At 39.0% G+C, this 21,279-nt stretch overlaps 1 protein-coding gene across 2 annotated transcripts in view; it reads right to left on the reverse strand.

Annotated features, from left to right (window-relative positions):
* Positions 1-280: 280 nt before the first annotated feature.
* Positions 281-21,279, reverse strand: part of MTAP (methylthioadenosine phosphorylase) — a 29,178-nt gene continuing 8,179 nt past the window's right edge. For both annotated transcript variants that reach the window (XM_075137981.1, XM_075137982.1), the window contains exons 3-8: positions 16,490-16,548; positions 13,971-14,138; positions 6,977-7,079; positions 3,068-3,307; positions 2,406-2,528; positions 281-1,219 (exon numbers count right to left, since the gene is read on the reverse strand). In XM_075137981.1, coding sequence (XP_074994082.1) covers positions 1,181-1,219; positions 2,406-2,528; positions 3,068-3,307; positions 6,977-7,079; positions 13,971-14,138; positions 16,490-16,548 — 732 coding nt within the window. In that variant the 3' untranslated portion in view covers positions 281-1,180. The remainder of the gene's footprint in view (positions 1,220-2,405; positions 2,529-3,067; positions 3,308-6,976; positions 7,080-13,970; positions 14,139-16,489; positions 16,549-21,279) is intronic.

The raw sequence follows: 21,279 nt of genomic DNA on the forward strand, positions 1-21,279 counted from the left end.
TTTTTTGTTTACGTTATTGTGAGAATCTGTACCTTTCACATTTCTGATCTCTCCCTTGCTTGGCTTGGATTGCATTCTGATCCACTTCTGTCTTGGCAATCCCTGCTGTTTCAGGGACTTAGAACCTGACGTTCTAAGCAGCACAGTATTTTCTAGAAGTGGTGTTTACAAGGTATTACCACCAACCTGTTCCACGAATGGCAAAAGTCATTGTCAGACAAACAAAATTCACTCACTAATGACTAACAGTAAATAAATAAAAAAATCAATTTCCACACAGTTTGGAGAAGCACAGGTTTCATTTGCTTTATTTACTAGACAAGAAGCAGCAGATTATTTTATTGAACTCAAATTGTATTAAAAAATGAAATGCATACATTCAAAGCACTTGAGCACATTCATCACTTAAAACAAAAACAAAACATCACTTAAACCAGAGTTGTTCAGGTCAATGAAGCAGAAAAAGGCCAGCAGAGTGTTCAGGACACTGGCAGCAAGTACTTTTCTGCACAGTTCTGTAAGTCACAAAAGTACATCTTCAGGCACAAATTTGGCTTAGGCATTACCTAAATTTTTTTAATGAGAACATTCATTTATTACACAACTGCTGCTGTGAAAGAACCACCACAATTATTAAACCATGTTTTCTAGCACACAAACAAAAACACTGCTTTTAAAAAAAAGTCACTGAAATAAAAAATAAGGATAATGTATAAAAATAGTATAATTTTGTTTTGAAATTGCTCAGTTTTTCCACTATGTTTCTGAAGTTAATTGTAACCATTTGCCTTGTCGAAGGAAAAGATGGGAGGCAGAAATAGCAAAGCAAATAGCATATCTGTGAATCTGCTTTCTTAGATCTTATTTTATGAAACTGCAACAAAGCATTACCTAGCCTCTCCTTTCTTCCATCAACTAAAAGGTATCACTGAATAGAGGATGACAACCCACTACTGACTTTTTTCCTAGCCGCTGTCTGATTGAGCTCAACAGTAAAGCTGTTCCAAGTTTAAAACATACTCAAAATCTAACTTCAGTCATCTTATACATTATCATCTGTCAACATTTACTCCATTCTTTTATGCTTGTAACCATTTTTGAAGATATTATAACCTCTGGAAGTTCAAAAGTGATACACTCTTCCTTGTGAGCACCCAACCTTCAAGGTCCATCCAGGTTGTTACTGCTTTGGCAGGATGACCGAACACTGCACTGTTGTCTGAAATACAAAGTCAAAGAGGATGAACACTTCCTCTGCCAATGCAGAGCAGAATTACTTTTCAACGTAAAGGCAGACTACATAGCTGCCATTTGGATTGCAAACATGTGTAGCTCTTTCCGTGTGCATAGTATCTCCAACTCCCTCCAACATCACAAAAGTTAAAAGAATTACAGGGAGGGCATACCCTACAACAGTTCAAGGACTTGTCATTACAACTTTCTAAACCTATGTAACAGGCTTATTGGTATTGAGAACAACAATCATATTGCTGAAACACTAAATTAAGGACTTCAGACTCACAGGCTACAAATGAAAAATTGCGCAGCTTGATTTTCATTTTTAAGGCTAGCATACTGGCTTACATGCTTCACGTTCATAGAAAGCTCTTTACAAATATAATCAGAATGCTTTGAAAATGAAGTTCCTTACAAAAAGTGATTTCTACATGTTTCTTCATCAATTTTAAGTACAGCTATCAAGAACAGAAACCTTTCTCTAAAGATGCACTGATTGAGAGTGAATGAAATACTCATGTTATGCAGGGACAGGCAACTTTGACATCAGAGACATTCAAGGGTAGGACCTAAGAAACACTTCAGTCTCAGCTTTCTTGAGAGGTCCTTAGCCTGCAAGGACCACGGTATGTAGACAAATGTAACTATAGTTGAAGTGAAGCCTTGATGAATTTTCCCCCTCCACCTTATTCACCTGAGCCAACTCACTCTAGTCACGTAAGTATGTTCACTGATTTCATTGAGATATTTTTTGAAGAAGAAAATCACCGAAGAATATTTACAAGATCAGAGCTCTACATACATAAATCATGAATGTCAGTTTCAGTCAGTAAGACTAGAGAAAATGACTGAAAAATGTTACCCTGTATGCCCTTCAACTTGTTAGCTACCAAACATATTAAAGTCAGTCACTTCATCAACCATATATAGATGTCCTTAATTTTTTTACCTTTTGTAACACTTCTTGTAAAACTGAAGCTAGATCTTTGCAATAAAGCTTGTGAGAGTCTTAATGAATTTGTTTGCCTATCTTGAATGGATTTGGTTTGTTGAAGCATTTATTCTAAGAAGTTATGATTTAAGCAGAAACATCTTGGAACACATAACTATATTATGTGTACCTATGCATACAGTGTCCCCAGTACTTATCAGCCTCATTGTGCACTTACTTTCAGGGTGTGCAGAGTGTCAGTCCATTCCATGGAACCTATCTGAGGTATAGCAGTAAGAAGTATGCTAGTAGCCTTATTTGCGTTCCCTTTCAGCGTCTTCAAAACTTTATCCACTGAAACCTAGAAATACAATAAAACTGAGTGGTGTCTCTCAATTTTGATGGCACACATTTTAAATACCCAAATAAATTCATTTAACTCAAACATCTCTAAATGAAAGGGTGAAGCCTTAAAATGCCACAATCCTTTTAGCCAGTAAAAACTTCTTTCCTCTGTGGGTGTATGTCCGACTGTATTTTACACATACAGGAGAACTAAAGCAGATACATCATTTTGCACAGAGTTGCAAAAGAAAAAACACCAGACCAATTACAGGACGACAAGCTCATACACAGAGCTTACGAGCTTCATACACACAGACCCCCTGATTGACTTAAGAGGAGACAAAAGGTTTGCTAGTAGTGAGGCAAGTTTATGAAAATGAATGAGGTAGCAACAATTTATTTGGTTCTTACTTTCACAAGTTCATCCAGAATAACTCAGTGATACTGATGTAAGTAAGACCAGATTTGGTTCAGTATGTGATCTCTTATCAATACCTACGGGTTCTCATCCAGATCTCTCAGGACAAGACCCAGAGGAAAAGAAGTTTCACTCACTGCTTCTTCATGTTCCTTCCAGCAGTCGTAATCTGTTGCCATGGCAATACTAGCATAACTCATTCCAGCTTCTTTCGCAAGAATCACTTCAGGCACTGTGGTCATGTTGATAACATCAGCTCCCCAGCTGCGAAACATCAAGCTTTCTGCTCGAGAACTGAAACGTGGGCCTTCGATTGTGATCATTGTCCCCTTGGAATGACACTGGAGCCCAAGCTTCTTGGCAGTCTCAATGAGAACCTGCAAAACATGCCAATATCAGGAAAAGGAAAGAATTCCCCTGGTGCACTGCTTTTGCATCCTATCAAAAAACTTACATACAAAAGAAATTAGCTTTATACAAAGCAGTCAAGCCTCACATGGCTAACAGCTGTCCAAAACCAAGGATCAGTTTCATTTTCCTCATCCAGCAAGAGAAATTAATAGTCCTACTAACAGGAATGATCTTGAACTCATCTGATTTTGTTAGTATCAGTTGTATTACTGTTTTCAATGCAGACCAAGAAGACTGGAAAACAGAAATTTTTTTAATGATATTTAGGCTATGCTTACATTGAGAACAGAATGGTGAAAGTGCTCCACTGAGCACTACATTACCACATAGTGGAGTTGAGCTGATGATAACAGTAATAGGAAATTTACTTTTGAAAGTAAAACTTGAGAAGCATATACTTCAAAGAGTACCCTGGGAATCCGTAGAGAAATTATTACCACATTTTCCCATGCCAGTGACTAAGCTGTACACTTTACATATACCATGTACTTCACATTAGTCTTCACAGTTCCAACTAGGACCTTGTATATGGCAGAATCATCATGACTTTCTCTCTTGGTAAACGGCCTGGGTAACACCAGCTGATACAGTAGGAATAAGAGTGTACCAGCATGTGTAAATGAGACTAGGACACCTGTAACAGTCCTGAATAGGAAGGGGAAAGTACTATGATGACATCTGTTTAAAATGACCATCAACAGAAAAGAAAAGTTTGGAAAGAAGTATAAAAGCAGCATGAAAAATTGTTACAGGACAGGAGAGACCTTCATAATACAGCAGCAGTGAAGACCTAGTCTGACACCACTTGAAGCTGCCTTGTCAGCATCATGACCTTCACACAGGCCAGGTGGAGCAGCTTCCCCGGAAAATGCTGTGAGAAGCCTGCACTCCAGCTGGTTGGTCCACCTGCCACACACGGGTGCAACGAGCAGCGGTACCTCGAGTGTGCTGTGTGATCTTGTGGGGTGCCTCCTCGCTGGCATGTGGATCCGTGGATTGTGTGGAGCAGCACAAGCACTGCTCCCACTGCAGATGTGTGTGAACAGGTAAACCTGCACTCCCAGAAGAGGGTGGGTGTGCATGTAACTCACACGGGCCGGGAAGGGTATTTGTGCATGCAACTGCGCGAATATGCATGGAGGGGTAAAGCAGAGCTTCTGGGAATTAGCCACAGAAGGACACTAAGAAATTTGTAGGTGTTTATTAAAATGCTGTAAGTTAATCTAATATGAATCACACCTAATATTGTGTTTTATTGCTGATATTCATTCTGAGTATATGATTTCACGCATTGCCAGTTAATTACACGTTGTTAATAAATCAATAGACAACTTCAATTGTGATTTGATTTAAACCACAGTTGAGCAGTATTTCCCCAAAACTCTTTACAAAGTTCCAACTTTACTCCCTGTAAGATGCTGCAGTGAGTCCCAGTTTCTGAAAGCAGTAATAACCAAGGCACCCTACGTTATTAAAAAGTTTGCAGTTGGAGGAAACATAAACACTTCAGATGCTCATTTAATTTACAGTGCATAAACCAAATAAACCAGAGTATTTTCATGTATTTGCACAAATGCAATTTAATATAAAGTTTTCAGATGTTTTCATGTGAAATTCCTTAATTAATCTATTACATTAATAGTTTTGGCTTTATTATTATTGCATTTATCTATGAAATTCCCCTGAATTAGGATAAACTGATGAAATGATCCCAAAAATTTTCAGGGATAATTCCAGGAGAAAAGTTTAAGTCATTTTGATCTGGTATTTTTCAAATGAAGTGAAAGTATCCCTTTTCAGCATCACTAAGAGCTCAAAACCACATGTTCCTTAAAACATCTGTTAGGCTGATTAGAACACATAGGCTAATGAGATAATGATCACATGTGAGACTGGGAAGTACCTAAATGTTTTTTCTCCGTTTGAAAAGGAGCATTTCTCCGCTGGTTTTTCAAAAAAATATAATACCCAAAGATCATTGTCTCTAGCTACTTAATAATCGAATGAAAACTAGCCTTCGTGTATGTTTCCTGCAGCCTCAGGAAACGGCTTATGCATGTCTACTTACCTTTTTTAAAAAATAAGGAAGAAACACAGTGTGAAGAACTGCCAATCACTTCAGTAATAACACTGTTTTTAATCCATTTCAGAAAGTGTACAGTTAGCTCTCAAACTCCTTGTATCTGTTGTGACATGACATCATGCTCAAAGTCAGCAAGAAACTACATGCCAACTAATCTTTGGTAAGAGCATATGGCTAGGCTCTTGTTGCATGAAAAATGCAAAGTATTTTGCAAAATTTGCTGCTCAATGGAAGAAGGGCAAAAGCATGCATATGTATAATATGCAGTGGTTTGTTTCCTCATGAGATGTAAAATGTCTTTAATTCATTGCAAAACACCTTGATTCCCAGTGCACTGAAGCATTGTTCTACTAACAGTACTGTGGACCTGTCGTGGAAATCCCACCGTGTCTAGCCAATTAACAAAAATAGCCTTTAATGACACTGAAGTGAATTGGTGACAAGAGCCGAATAGCTCAGTATACAAACATTTGTACATGCTCTGGGTACAGGTTGGGCCACCTGCTTCACGGCTCTGTCCTGCTCAGTGTAGTAATTGACTGCACAGAGGGAAAGTCTCTTAGACAGATATGACTGATTCTGTAAGCATTCCTGTGCTCCTAGAGAATGTACCTCCTTGCAGCTTCTGATCAGAGCATTACACAACAGCACAAAATGCATAGGTCAGTCATCACCTTCCCTTTTCCTGAGGTCTAATAATATGTTAAGGTGGCATATTTACTCACAGATACACTCCTCCCAGAAGCTTATAAAGGTGTTAAAAAACAGAGCACTGTTTCAGACTACTTAGTCTAAGCGTTTTTGAAGCCTGGAAATCCTGAAGTGACAAAACTAAGAGCAACAGTTAAGAAAAAAAGGCTACTGTAATTTGGCTTGTTTCTATGTTTAACATCCTTCAAACTAAGCCTTGACTCTCCACGATCACCCACTGCTACAATGCACAGAACCACAAATGCAATATTGCAATTTCTGTGAATGCTAAAGTACTATTTATTTAATTCTTTCTATTAAGTATGCAGAGTGCCTCTACCATAGGTGCAGTTTTATTCAGAACAAAAAGGAACTAATTCCTAATTCTATCTTCCTGCTTTGTCCACTTCGTTGCTCTTTTGGCTTGTTACCTGATAAATAAAGATCTTTTGTCCTGTTATTAAAACCCCGGGGAAATCTAGGTTGCCAAATGACATCTTCTGCATACCTCCCTTAGGAAGACAGCTCCTATAGGCACAAGATCTTTTACTTCCCATGCCTTCCAAATGTTGCATTTTTCCTTAATACCATGACATATCTAAGAAACAGGAATAAAGAAGTGCAGATTGCTTCTGTATTCTAACAATGCATAATTCATAGAATCACAGAATACCAGGTTGGAAGGGACCTCAAGGATCACCTGGCCCAATCTTCCTTGGCAAACACACAATCTAGACAGGATGGCCCAGCACCCTCTCCAGCTGCATCTTAAAGGTGTCCAGTGTTGGGGAATTGGACTACTATATCATTAATAAGTGCCATAAAAATAACATTTCTAAATACTATTACAAAACTTACTAACCTCTCTGGTTTTGGTGCAGAATGGCTCTGCCATTGGAATATGACACACTCCTGAAAGAGCGGAATGCTGCCCATCGTATAAAGTACAATGTCTTTTAGTTGTCCTAGAAAAGCAGAAAACACACTCAGAGAGAGGAACAGGGAGAAAACAGAAGAGAAAGCAAGAAATTTACACAAATCCAAAAACATAGCATTCCTGGCAGGGAACAAAAATATCAGTACGATACTAATGACCACCTGTAATCCTGTTTTGCCTCTGTACAAACCTTTCAGAATTGAGCTAAAGAGTATAAAACTGTTACTCCAGTAGCGCATTGTCAATTAATTAGAGAAAATCTATTGTTAGCAAGGCACTGAAATGCTGATTTGTTCCTGGATGACAGCCACATGATGCTGCGATTCCACCCAAAAGAAATCAGCTAAATTTAATAGTCAGGCAAGTAACCTCTGAAAAAAAGAGCACAGTAAGCTTTCAGGAAGGGAAGGAATCAAGTCTGAATTACCACAAAGCCAGTCAAAATAGAGCTTGTTTCATATTATTGCATTCCTACGTTGAAAGGATGGAAATTTATAAGAACACCTTCCTGAACAAAAGAGGTGTGAATTCAACCAGAAAAACCCTGGAACAGGACGTCTTCGCATTCTCAGAAAGATTACACACGTGCATTAGCAGCTTGCGAGTAGAAGGATCCTTTTTCTCTCTTCTTTCAATTGAGAAACTGTTTCCTTGCATGGAAATGGTCAAACATGCTGCAGAAATTACCATACAGCATGCCATTTTGACAACTACTGGAACTGTTACCTGCTATCACGTTTCCTTCAAATGCACTGCCTCAAGCTAATTTAGCAAACTGGATGGCAAAAACCCTCTGGAACAAAATTCTTTGAGACATTCCCTTCTTCCCCCCAGTATGTCACATATTCTACTTTATAGGAGAAAAGTAAGGCAACAGCCAAATTCAATCCACGGTTAAAATACAAAATTTCTGCTGATAATATTGCTCACAACAGTTCCCCACCCAAGTCACCAGCAAATATGTAAAAGAAGGTTTTAAATAGAAATTACATGTTAGAGTAGATTTAAAAAAAAAAAAAAAGAACCAATAGGGTAGCCTTAAGGATGAGATTATAAAATAGGAAAAGAGACCAGCAAATTAAAAACATATGCAAAATGGGATACAGCTGTTAAAATTGGTTGAAACACTAATATTAATTTTTCCTTTATGGGATACTGAAGAGCTGCAAATAGGATGTATCTGATTTTACACACTTTTTTTCAGTGTCTGCTAATGAATTATTTAGAATTGGAGGAAATGGGAAAACTCATAATCCATTTCCTGCATTATAGTATTTCAGATGTTGTTAGTCAGGCCCTTTCACTCAGAAAAGCCCTGAGGAAAGATCACATATGTACAAATATTAATCTCTGACTTTCAGATATCCTATGATCTTTGGAGAGAACGGCCACATCACTGCATGGTCTAATAAAGAAATCCCACTATGTTTAGCACTGTACCTATAAACTGTATGGGAATTACAATGGTAGGGCCACATATGTTTGCACTCAGAGTGCAATAATTTTTCTTTTGCATGGAAGGCTGCAACTCTGCAAAGGCCACAGCTATTCGATATGGGGCCAGCTGATGTGTCTGTATGTTGCTAGGCTTAGGCTGAGAATAAAGGCAGATTTGAACCAATCTCTGATTCTTGCTATCTATGAAGTAATGGCTGGCATAGAGGAATGCTTTTTAGCCTCTCCTCCTTCCTGTAGCCCTGCTACTCAAGTCTGGAGTTGGCCATCCTGATCTGTCCCACTCACCTGTCTGCAAGGTACAGGGCAGCAGCACATAAGTTTCACTGCTGCAATACTGCTCCTTCTGTAACCCTTGCAGAGATAATGAAGGATCCAGAATCACAGACGCTTTCCTTGCCTTACTCTCATAAAGACCAAGAGCCAGAGAGCAAACAATAGTATCTGCCTAAGGCTCCTTTCATTACAGGAGTTTCAAGACCTTCCTCATGTACCCTGAGTGACTCCTTATGGAGCCAGCAGGAAACAAATAAGGAACTCAACAGCCACTCTTCAAAGACAATCTGCTCCTTAGATTGCATATTTTTAAATGTGGAGAAGTCCGCTGCACTCCATCAGAAGGAGAGCCTGCTTAACAACGGAGCACAACTGAACGTTACACAATTGCCTAACTGTCTACATTAAAACAGCAATAAGTCACCAAGTGCCTGCCTAGAAACTAGCCACACTATTTGTAGTAGAAGCGTACAATACAGATGGATCAAAGATAGCATAAAGGGAAAATACAGAGATGTCCCCAGTGCGGGAAATCAGAAGCAGCACCTGAAAGCACTGATAACTACAAGCAAGCAGCTAAGAACCAGGGCTGCATAGCTCCTGCTGGCCATCTGACCTCTGCAGGGCTCTACAGAGAACCCTCACCAGACCCTCATGCTGCCTCCGTGCCAAACAGGGGACGACGGTACAGGAGAAAAGGGAATTCTTTCCTTGGGAAAGAGGCATGTATGTTCTTATGCGTAACCATGCACGTATCATGTGAAGTGGTTCTCATAGTGCAAGCAAACCCTTGCACTGTTGCGTAGTTTTGCCATGTCTGCCTTGCCCTTACTGCTTTTTCAAATTTAAAGCTGCATGTACTGCAATTTTGAAGGTGTTTGTATTCCCCATCCTGTAGCAATAGCCATATTTCTAATCAGACAGTAGGGTGGCTTTCACTCCTTCATTTTGATTTTATCACAGTTACACAAGATTTTCTGGCAATGCTGACTATGGCTGATGCTAGGAAGCAAAATCCAACCCAAATAAGTGAACAAATCAATCATTTCCACTGTGACAAACAGTCCTCTACCACTTGCATCATCACCTTCCCCTTTCTTCCAGTAGTGTTGAATTATCAACAAGCTATCAGTAATTAAAGAACAAAATGAAAATTCACACTGGCATCTGCTGTTTAAAAAGCAGTCTCAGCATACTCTGCCTCTTCAGGGACACGGAAAGAAAATTCTCCCATGAAAAATTTTACAGAGTGTAACAATACTGTAATAACTGTAGTGGTGTATGTGACACAAAGAATTCAAACAATGAAGTTGGCAGCTGTTACAGGATTTCTTTTATGAAGCTATTTTCTGCACCTTCCCAACTGAGCTGAATCACTTAAGTAAGTAGTTACCTTCTTACTAGTTCTTCTCCTAGCAAACATCAGCAGCAAACAAAACAGAAACAATGAAAAAGCCCCTAATCAGTCTGATCCAGCCAGGTGACTAACAGCGCTGTAATAAACTAACAGGAGCCAAAGGCATAAAAAAATTTCTTCTAGATTTTTAGTCACTTGTTTCAAAGAAAAGAACAACTGTTGTACCCTGTAATAGCACCTGTGGTTACTTTTGGACTTGGAAGTAGGGAGAACACCATGTAAATATTTTGGTACTTGTTTAAAAAAAATGTACCTTTTATTGTTTAAACACACACACTAATAGATAAGCATGAAGAAAGCAGAGACTATATACGAAATCAAACACTTACTAGGAGTGTTAATGATCTGCAGAATTAAGCTCTCAAAAGTTTGGAAATGCTATATAGTTCTAATTACACCTATTCAGTGTTCCCCAGTATAAGTCAAACCTATGCCCTAAACTAGGCAGAAGTCCTACACAACTCCATACACTGAGATCCTGTCATTAATGCCACAGTGTGAATGCCCAAGGGGAGCAAATTACAATTGCTGCCTACAGCTTTCTGCTCAATTCTATGTCTTCTCCCACTCCCATTCACTATTCCTTCTTCTTGTTTCATACCTGAAAGGAGAATCATGATGTGCTCCTTATTGAGAACTAGAGCCCAGATACCAAAAGGTACCTGGGCACCTAGAAGGCACTGATTTTAATGGCAGTTTGAGTAAATCCTTCCCATCTAGGGAAGGCCTCTTTCCTATGTAGTGCCTGGCATGGGTTAATCACTATATAGAAACCAGGATACCTTTCAACAAAAATAACCAGCTGTTTTTGCAGGTTTAACCAGTACTTTCTTTCCAAGACTGCTGACATAGTTTGTTTGCAGGACTCTGATCTTTCATTAGAAGGTTTTTCAGAAAAATTGCATCTTTTCAGACTTTGGTGGACAATTAATCTGTTTTGTCCCATGAAAGTATCTTCCCATCAGCAGCATTGTTTTCTAATGATTTATGGTATATAATGCAATCACTCTTACAGATCATACTACCCTGTGAAAGACAAACATGCAGACCCCACCTCCAAAGAACCAGCAGTCTAACAACCACTGGCAAAGACCATCAGGGAAAAAGACTTATCACAGAAATCAAATTGTCAAATGAAACAGACTATTATGACTTGTCAGTTTTCTGAATTAAAGAGCAAGCTAGTAATGATTTTAAAATTAGTATTATATAATTTTCCACACTGAAACATTCTCACGTGCTTTTCTGAGAAGCTTCTTGGTTTCCTGAAGCCATGAAACAAGTCCCCGTAAGTTCTCATTCTTTCATATCAAAATGAAAACTTACTTGCCCAAATGAAACATTGCTCATATATGGGCTATGCCATTACTAGTGACCACATGAATGAACTCTAAATGAAGACACAGATCACAGAATGGTTGAGGTTAGAAGGGACCTCTGGAGGTCATCTGGTCCAATCCCCTGCTCGCACAGGGCCACCTAGAACTGGTTACCCAGGTGGCTTTTGCATATCTCCAAGCAGGGAGACTCCACACCTCTCTGGGCAACCTGTGCCAGTGCTCAGTCACCCTCACACTGAAAAAGTGTTCCCTAATGTTCAGAGGGAACCTCCTATGTTTCAGTTTGTGCCCATTGTCTCTGGTCCTGCCACTGGGCAGCACTGGAAAGAGCCTGGCTCCATGCTCTTTGCACCCTCCCTTCAGGTATTTATATACATTGATGAGATGCCCCCTAAGCCTTCTGTTCTCCAGGCTGAACAGTCCCAGCTCTCTCAGCCTTTCCTCATAGGAGAGATGCTCCATTCCCTTCAGCATCTTTGTGGCCCTTTGCTGGACTCTCTCCGGTATGTCCATGTCCTTCTTTGCATCGGGGAGCCCAAAACCAGACACAGTGCTCCAGGTGTGGCCTCACCAGTGCTGAGTAGAGGGGAAGAAGGATCATCTCCCTCAGCCTGCTGGCAACACCCCTACTAATGCAGCCCAACATACTATTTGCCTTCTTTGCTGCAATGTAAATGATTCCTGTCCTTTCACTCATCTTCACATAGATAAACATACTGATTTGTTTATAACCTTTTTTTTCCTTCTCGAAAGGGACATGTTCTTAAAACCCAAACTTAACCAAGTTGATTATTTCTTTTCCAGCTCAGAAGTTATGATGCAGACTGGCAAGCGCTTGGAAATTTAAAGCCGTGGGAGGAGATTAGCTAACTTCAAAATGAACTGTTAATTCCGATAATGACATTTTGGATGAAGGATGTCTCTGATTTTGTATCTGGATTCATTTCCTGGCTCTGTTAATGTCTTTCTGCTGACCCCTGCAAGAGGTAGTTTCTCCATACTTCCACCCTCATCCATAGCAGGTAATAACTCTGCAATCATTCCAACTGTTTCTTATTTAAAACTGCAGGCTCTCTGGGCCATGGTACTTCTTACCATGCATACAATTCACAGCTTAGCATGGTCAGGCTCCCCTCACATACCTAGGAGTCTGCTAGATGATAATGCTGTCAAAATAACTGGTGCTCTACTTGCAGTCATCCAAAGCATGTACCCAAGTATGTTCAGTATCTTTCCTACATAAATCAGTATCAATACTAAAATTACTTACTACTGGCAGAATAAGGGTGATCATGATGTAATCTGTATTAAAAAAAGCGATCAGCCTAAATACTTTCAGACTTGCAAAAAAGAAAAAAAAAGACCATTGTCAGCAATACAGCTGCTCTCCATCCATAAATCAACTCTAGTATAATAGCAAGTAGTTTGTATGAGACTTGCTCCTGCAGCGTACTTAGTCATTTAGATATACTGTACTTAAAACATACTCCCTTAGAAGAAAAAGCATTTCAGTTACACACAAAAACATGTCAGTAAGTCAAAACTTGAATAGCACTGCGCTGCAGAGAACAAACCTAGGTATACATGTTCAGTTGGCAATGAAATATTGCCAGCAGCCTCACAAAAACACAATGAAGTTGCATAAACCATTCCAAACACTTAAAATTGTGTAGAATACCGGTAGGACTTCCAGATATAGTACACCTATAAGTACTAACAATAAATTTACCTCTTAAAAAGTGCAACTATATTTTTTAAGTATTTGGTGTAGTTGGTGATCTTTAAATGTAGCTTTTCCATCCCTGGCTGTTTGCTTGAATTTTTCTAAACATCAGATAATCAACGAGGGGAAGACTGACTGGAGTACACAGACTTTGGAAAAATTTTACTTCTTACGATTCTTAGCAAATCAAATATGTGGGCATCTCACCTTGTTTTAAAACAACCTCCTCTCTTTTCCCACTGTGTTGCATTTGATGTCTCTTCTGTAGAGCCTCATTATTACTGCATATATTTTCCTACCTGGCTCCTACTATGTTTTCTTGCACCTCTCCATCTCATTTCAGATTCTTCTTAAAACTTACAACAGCCTGTGCTCTTACCCATGTTTGTCCCCCACATCTGAGAATAGGAGGTCTCTTCTCTTCAGAAGACTCTTCCCAAGGAGCTGTATTTCAGTTCATTCGAGGCCATTCTTCAAAGTCTGGTATTTCTTCTACGTCTGTTAGAGCTGGGCTTCTTGTAATTTCATTCCTGTTTCCTGTCACGACTTCTTGTATGAATCTCACTTTTTTGGTATAAGAACTGAGGCTATCACCTCATTCCACAAAAACTTGATTTAACATTAGCATGTTGTTATATGGTTTAACCCCACTTGCCCCTTTTTTCTCCCCCAAAACTAAGAACGCAATTAAAAACAAATGTTACTCACCTGTCAATGAACTGATCAATTATGACAAGATCACCAGGTTGTATTTCCTCTCGTAATGAACCACACGCAGTAGTCACTAATACATGTGAACAATTTTCTTCTTTTAATGCCCAGATATTGGCACGGTAATTGACGTTCGATGGCATAATTGTATGATGCCTTCCATGCCTGCAAACATACATGTAGCAAGAGAGTAAAATAAATCAGACTGAAATTGCCTTTCTTCTCCCAGATAAAGAGAATTCCAGGAAATGTAATTTCCCTAGCAACGCTGGAAGTGGAACTGATCATTTCAGCTACTTCCAGTGTTGTTTGTTTTCCTAACTGTATTAAGATTTTCTCAGTATTTGGTTTAAGAAATAGTGGTGTAGTTTTCTTTTTAAATGAAAAATTTTTAAATTCAAGACTGTAATGAAAAGAATCATGAAAATACAATCCAAATATACTTTAGCTGCTTCAAGAGTACAAAAAGCATTTTTCTCTGAATTTTGTAAGTCAGTTCTGAAAACCCAGGTGTAGCAAATTAAATCTTCCATACACTAAAACAAATTTGTAAGATTTATATACACCTCTACAAATTTTCTGCTTAGAAGTGCTGTTTGTATTCTCCCACCCAGAAAAGAACAGCACATCACAGGAAATTAAAAACAGAAAGAACATGCTTTTTTTTTTAAAATCTGTCACCTTCCCAAAGAAAACAGTAGAATCACCACATTTTTCTCTTTGCTCTTAAAGTGATCTGACAGCTTTCATAAATTAGAAGAATGACTTCACACTGTTGCAGTATGTTTTTTCACCAAGACAGGAAATACTTAATCTTATAAGCACAAGCTTTTGTGTTACCTCTGTCATCACTACAGAGGTACATCACTCCCATAATGATTAAACACATTTGAAATTTTTTTTCAAGCATGTAAGAGGAAAGGAAGAACTTAATTTCCCCATTGATTCTTTCACAGAGACCAAAAGGTCTTAAGAACTTGATCAGTTGGGAACTGGGAGTTGCACACATGACCAAGCATTGTCAGGCAGGATTCCCATGTTGTCATTAGCATTTCTGATAAGCTATAGGCATGTAGATTTATTGTTTAATGTTGCAATTGTTGTCATAATCCTTTTCTAGAATATACATGCCCTTTTTTTTTAATCTGGCAATCATGAGCAACTCTGTCATTTTTCCCAAAACACAAAGTGAAGTTGCAGGTACCTTAGCTCCAAAAGTAAACTCACGGGGGTTATATGTAAATGGTCATAAATCCCAATAAGGATGTAAACCACAGCCAAGTTGTTCAGCCATCTGTAGCCCAAGGCCTACTTTGATATAGCACAACTATGAGACCTTGGCTTAGCATTTCATTTGAGAAAATGAGAAAAGTGTTGTCCAGGTGTAATAAAATACACGAGCAAAGTCCATGCAAGATAAGAAAAGTAAAACCACAGACAGAAGTGTAGCTGCTGAGATGGTAACAGTCAGCAGCTTAACGGAAAAATACTGGCATGAAAAGAATCGGAGCCCTGAGTGCACCACTGGGTCATAATTGCCCTGGCCGGCCTCAGCCTGGACCTCCACCCAAACACCCGGTGCCTGTGGGCCTAGGTGCTCCCGCCTCCAGGCTCAGGCCCCAGCCTTCACTCCTGGCCTGAGCTATGTCACAGGTGTGCCTGTCCCCAGCCCTGTCTCCTAGATGGCCTTCAGACCTATGCCGTAGTTTGTCTCCAGACCTGTTTTCTGACGGACTTTGGACACACGCTGCAGCTTTGTCTCCAACCCTGTCTCTGGCACCATCTCCTACTGCTCCTGTCTGGACTCCCTGGACTTGATTCATCACCTCGACTTGTCTGGGACTGCTGATGGACCCTGTTATCAGCACCTGGCTCTGCCCATGCTGATCAGATGCTGAGAAGTGTTCATAATCTTATGTTTAATCTAGTAGCACATTGGTCCTAGATGTTACATTACTGTGAAATTTCCATGCACTCATCTGTTGTTCCTGCATCCAGAGTCTCTTCTGAGTATGGTAAGAGATGTCTGAATAAAAATGACCCAGGGAGGAGGAACTACATGGGATGCAGCCTGCTAAGCAATAAAGGTAATAGTCAGAGGACTCAATAATCAAAGCGAATTATTTGGAAGAGTCTGCAGTGGTACCAGAGACACAGTTCATCTGGCAATTTCCCAGTATCACAAAGGAAATTTGCAAACACAGGGAGCAGACAGATTACTAAGGTTATCAGGCACCGTCAGAGCAGTCGGTTGCCTTGCAGGTTGCTGTTCTTACTAGGGCAGCACCCCCCACTGGATTTCTCTTTCTAACCTAGATGGTATTTTTAATACTCTCAGTCCCCGCAGCATCGAATTTGTTCAGGGAAAAAACCCAGACTTCTGCTGGACTTTGCTAGCAACAACACAGAGCAAGATGAAGTCGGAGTAAAAATTCAATTCACCTACTGTAAAAAGAAAAAACTTTTGAGAAAACTTTAAGACACATAATATAAAACCCCTTAAAATGCTCATTTACCTTGCCAAGAGCACACAGTCCACATTTTTTATCTTTCCCAATATCAAAGCATCCGATGGCTGCAAAACAAGCAAATAAGAATGAGTTACAGCCTGACAATCACATTAGAAACCTTAACTGCTACTTAAAAATAAGCAGGATAGTTATGAAAGGAAATAGTGGTTACCACTGCAGTCTCACATTTTCTTCAGCTCAGAATAAACCTGTAATTTGATATGGCAAATTAGTAAAACGCTCTGGAACAGGAATATCAAACTTGACACCAGAAGGATTATCACAATTTTTCTGCGTTCATGTAACATTAATATTGCAACTCCTTACTTCAGAGTTTGAAACAGTAATACTTCTAAATACTTTGAAACAGTACTTCAAACAGTGCTACACAAACATGAAAAAGGAAGCATATATAACATGTTGCCTTTAAATTGGTTAGCACCCCTCACTCCCTCCTCTAAACTTTGGTTGCTTTTTGTTAAATAGGTACCATTCCCTACGAAAAGCCCCCTCCCAACAGAAATCACATTTATCTGTCCCTTTCCATAACACTCCTCATTCTCTTCTCTGTTGTTTTTCTACCATGTTCCCCTAGCACACCCTCATGTCCTAGACTCCTCCAACCCATCCTTCACTCCCACCCAGCTTCCCGATAAACTCGTTCTTCCCTGCTGTTGCGAGTCTTGCTTTTGGGAAGTGAACTGTGATATGACAGTGAATTTCTGGTACACTAGCGGCAGTAGTGCTGTATTCGGTCAGCCCAGCAACCAGGAGACAGCACGCGCTCTCCTCTCGAGAGAACAGCTAGACTCCTGACCAACCAGCCAGGAAGCTAGAGCATTTTGTTTTTAGCTGTCCAGCTGGGACTCACGCCCTGCCTTGGAGATGGTCATATTGTCCACATGGGGTAGCCCCCAAGTCATCAACCGCCACTATCACAAATTCACTGCTCTGTGGGCTGTGTTCTGCTCCTGGGCTATATGCATCAGGGATCTGAAATACACAATGCTTCTAGCTTCCCTTTTTGTTAAAAAATGTAAGGCCTCTGTTTAATTAGATGCTAAACTGCATTATGCTGAACAGTGGTGCAGTTGGATGTGTTGCTTCTCCTGCCCAATTCAGAACTGCATGCATTTCACTCTTTTTATTGCAGTGTAGAAGAAACTGTAAATAAGCTGAAAGCCACTCTGTGGCAGTCTCTCCTTCCATGCCTTGGGATTGCCCTGGGATTTAAAGCTGAAATAGCTATTAACAAAATTATGATTTGTTTACTAAACACAAGTTTGCAAGTGTCTGGAAGGACTCACATAATTGCATTTAGAAACGTTCTGTTGCCTGCTACTTGATATAATTTTATTTGTATTTTAATGCTAGCTGCATGAGTTCAATTATCATTTAGTTTTACAGCTGTTAATTCTATTACACATATGAAAATTTGCAGTGATCTAGAATAAAGTGAGTCCCACATAGCTGCAGTTTAGAGATAGTAATTTCTAATAAAAACACACTTTCTACTCCCTATTGCACAGCTTTTTTTCATCATTTTTAATGTGAAATCTCTTCAAAAGCACCATAATTTACTTAATCACCTAAGTTTAAATTCTGCTAGATACAAATTTACCACTTTTTTTAAAATAAAGGGAATATTCCTGAATATTTATTTTTAGAACTGTAGTGTATGCTGCCTTCTTTTTAAAAGTCCCCATTTAATATTAGCCTATTGACATTTAAATGTTTAATTTATCTACCTTACTTCACACATTCTCTTCTGAACCAGACATTGCTTTAAAAGTGATATTTCACACAGGGCAAAAACCTTGCTGTCTAGTTGCCAAGGCATTCTGATGTTGCAACATTCCATAGCAATGACAGGTCACAGTAATTAGCATTTGGGTTTTTTTTGGGGGGGGTTGTTTCGTTTAGACAGCACACATTTGCCCTGTGAAGTAATAAACATGCAACTTAGCTCACAGCAGGATACGAAAATACTCTTAAAAACTAAAGAGGACTTCAGCTGAAATTCCTTCCTCCTATCAAAATGAAAAGTAAAGATCAGTAAGTTGCAGACTGAACCTTTTGCTTTACAAGTGACAGATGCATGTTTATTGCAAGCGATAGATTCAAGTTTATATCAATTTCCAAAAGATTTGGGGTAGAAAGGTGCAATTTAACTGCTATTTGATATTCATCCCCATCACAGAACTCCACTGAATGCTGGCATACGCTGCTGCCACAACAAGAATGCAACAGCTTTGAAATCCAACAGGCTTCAAAATGTAGTTGCAGCAGCCAGGGTTTGCTTCCCTGTCTGCTGCCATCCTAGTCACTTCAAAAGGCTTCAGGGTGGCTGTGTAACAGGACTGGTTGTCATCTTTATATAGATTTCCACAGAATGCATTCAGGGCATCTTTCAGGTGACTGCCTGAATACTTTTCTTGCACAATTGCTAGAAACATGGCAGAGAAAAAGGAGGGTTTGGAACAAAGAACGTGCTGCTAAATGATGAACTGACATTTCAAGAAAAGAATTTGCAGATACTGCATAATGGGTCATTAAAAGAGAGGAAATTAGGATAAATCAGCGTATGTAAAGTTACAAGAAAGTGAAAGATACAGAAATTTCAAACTACGTGTTAACTATGTAACAGAACTAGTGTATGCTTCCGTGCAGCTCTCTTTCTCCCGCAAGTTCTTTCCAGTGCTGTACCGCTCCACTATTATCTCAGTTGTAGTCAAAAGCCTTGAAATGCTGATAAAATAATAAAAATTTCCAATGGAACAATCTGATTTTAAAGCTGTAATACAGTATTTTTAAATCGGGATTTAACAAAAGGCCCAATAAAAAGTTCTCAAACATGAATAATTCAAATACATATTTAACTATTTCCCCCCTTTCACAAAATCCAAGTCAGATGTGTATTACTCAGTGTTGCAAAACAGAAAGGGAAGCAAAGAACCCTGGGCAGTTAACCCTAAATTATGACAGTAACAAACAATTGAAATAAATCCCCTTTGTCTGCATAATAAATATGCATAAAGTATTGTTCATGTGGTGCTTACAGAATTCATTTTTTCCTTGGTCTCACCTCAGAAGCAAGCTGGAACAAAAAACAGAATGAGCAAGCCAAATAAAAATCTAAGGAAAACTTGAGATGGATAAGTATCTTATAGGTTCCCCAGACTTCATTTAACCTGTGATCTTGTTTAGGAACCAAATGATGTACATCGTTTTGGGGAGACAGAAGAGGAGCTTAAGAATTATGTCACATGGTCTAGTTTTCCTGATGCAAGCATACAAAGCTCATTTGCAAGGTGGAAACCCCCGCCCTGCTTTGTTTGCCAGATATACCTATGACCAAAAAAAAGAGGGGGCACCTAAAATAATTTTATAGAACAGGAAGATATTTTGCCAATTTGGGGAAAGGTGATTCAGAACCAAGTTCTGTCATCCAGAAATACAATCTAACTGAAAGTATATTCTGAACAAAGTTTTATCAGTAGCTTCGAAGTCCAATGATGAAGATAAATGCTGTCGCAAGCAATTTTCTTATCCTATAAGAGAACAATATAGAATACCAAATTTTTGATGCAATGAAAATGGTGGAAGCGGGCAAGGGGGAAAAGAAGGCTGGAATATTAACACCTGTAAACATATTTATTTTTAAAAAAACTACTGTGCTGCATTTTCACTAGTATTACTAATGTAACTTGAAAGATCAGGGGAAGACCAATGCCAATGTAGAGAACTGCAAAAATTCTTATACTAGTTTGCTTTAAACGGTTCCAGATTTCATCTGAAAAAAATATTCCCACATTCCCTAATGATGTAAGTTTAGTTATCAAATGATTCTTACAATTCGAGAAGGCCAAAGCAGAAGACAATCAAGGACTCTATATCAACAGAATGTAAGCTATTATTCTGCTTCTAAAAGTAAAGAAACAGCATTAAAGAAACTTCTATTTTGCTGTTGTCAAATGTCAAAGATGCCAAAGAATGTCACCACCAGGAAGGTTTTCAGCTAGAAGTCTTTTGGCTATGTCCTTGCCAAGAAACTTAAGAATTAAAAACCAAAATTTGAGGAAAGCAGAATTGTACACTTTGCATTTTTACAGGATAGAATGAAATGGACATACATTTTTTTAAACTCACCCTTGCATTTTCCTTTTGGCATTCAGTCATTCATTTTCATTCTTTCTAGTTTTGCTTGAACTAAATAGTCTTGATGTTGCATCTCTAATTATCTCAGCAATTAAAAGACCACAAAGTTCTGAGCAGTTTATTTAGATTAAGCCCTTTACCTCTTAAATTTTCAGGCAGATTCTCTCTCCATTGATGTCACAGCTCTACGAAAAAGCATCTTTATGGCAGAAAAATCTCAAATTGGTTTTACTTCAGTAACAATCAAGAACAAGACACACCTTTAGAAAAAAATACTAACATAAACCACAAATTTCTAAACTTTTCCAAGCACGCTTAAAAAAAAGTTCTCATTTGCCCTTTCGCATTTGGCAATAGCTGCTTCTCTCATCTCTGTTGTTCTAAAATGAGAGAGGCAGGCTGTGTAACACTTCCTTCCTGAATGCTAAAAAGTCTCAGGAGCAAAGTAAGCAAACATTGATCCACCTAATAATACCAATTAAATTTGTGAGGTTTGTTTCTGCTTCAGTTGAAGTCCATTAACTTGACCCACTCAATGCACTTCATGCCACTGTAACCTGTGGTCTAAGCCCTGCACATCTTACACTAAGGCTGATCCACCAGTTGTTCCATGAGGATGAAAACTGCATTCAAACACT

This window comes from Calonectris borealis, chromosome Z, assembly GCF_964195595.1.
Source record: "Calonectris borealis chromosome Z, bCalBor7.hap1.2, whole genome shotgun sequence".
Lineage (NCBI taxonomy): Eukaryota > Metazoa > Chordata > Aves > Procellariiformes > Procellariidae > Calonectris > Calonectris borealis.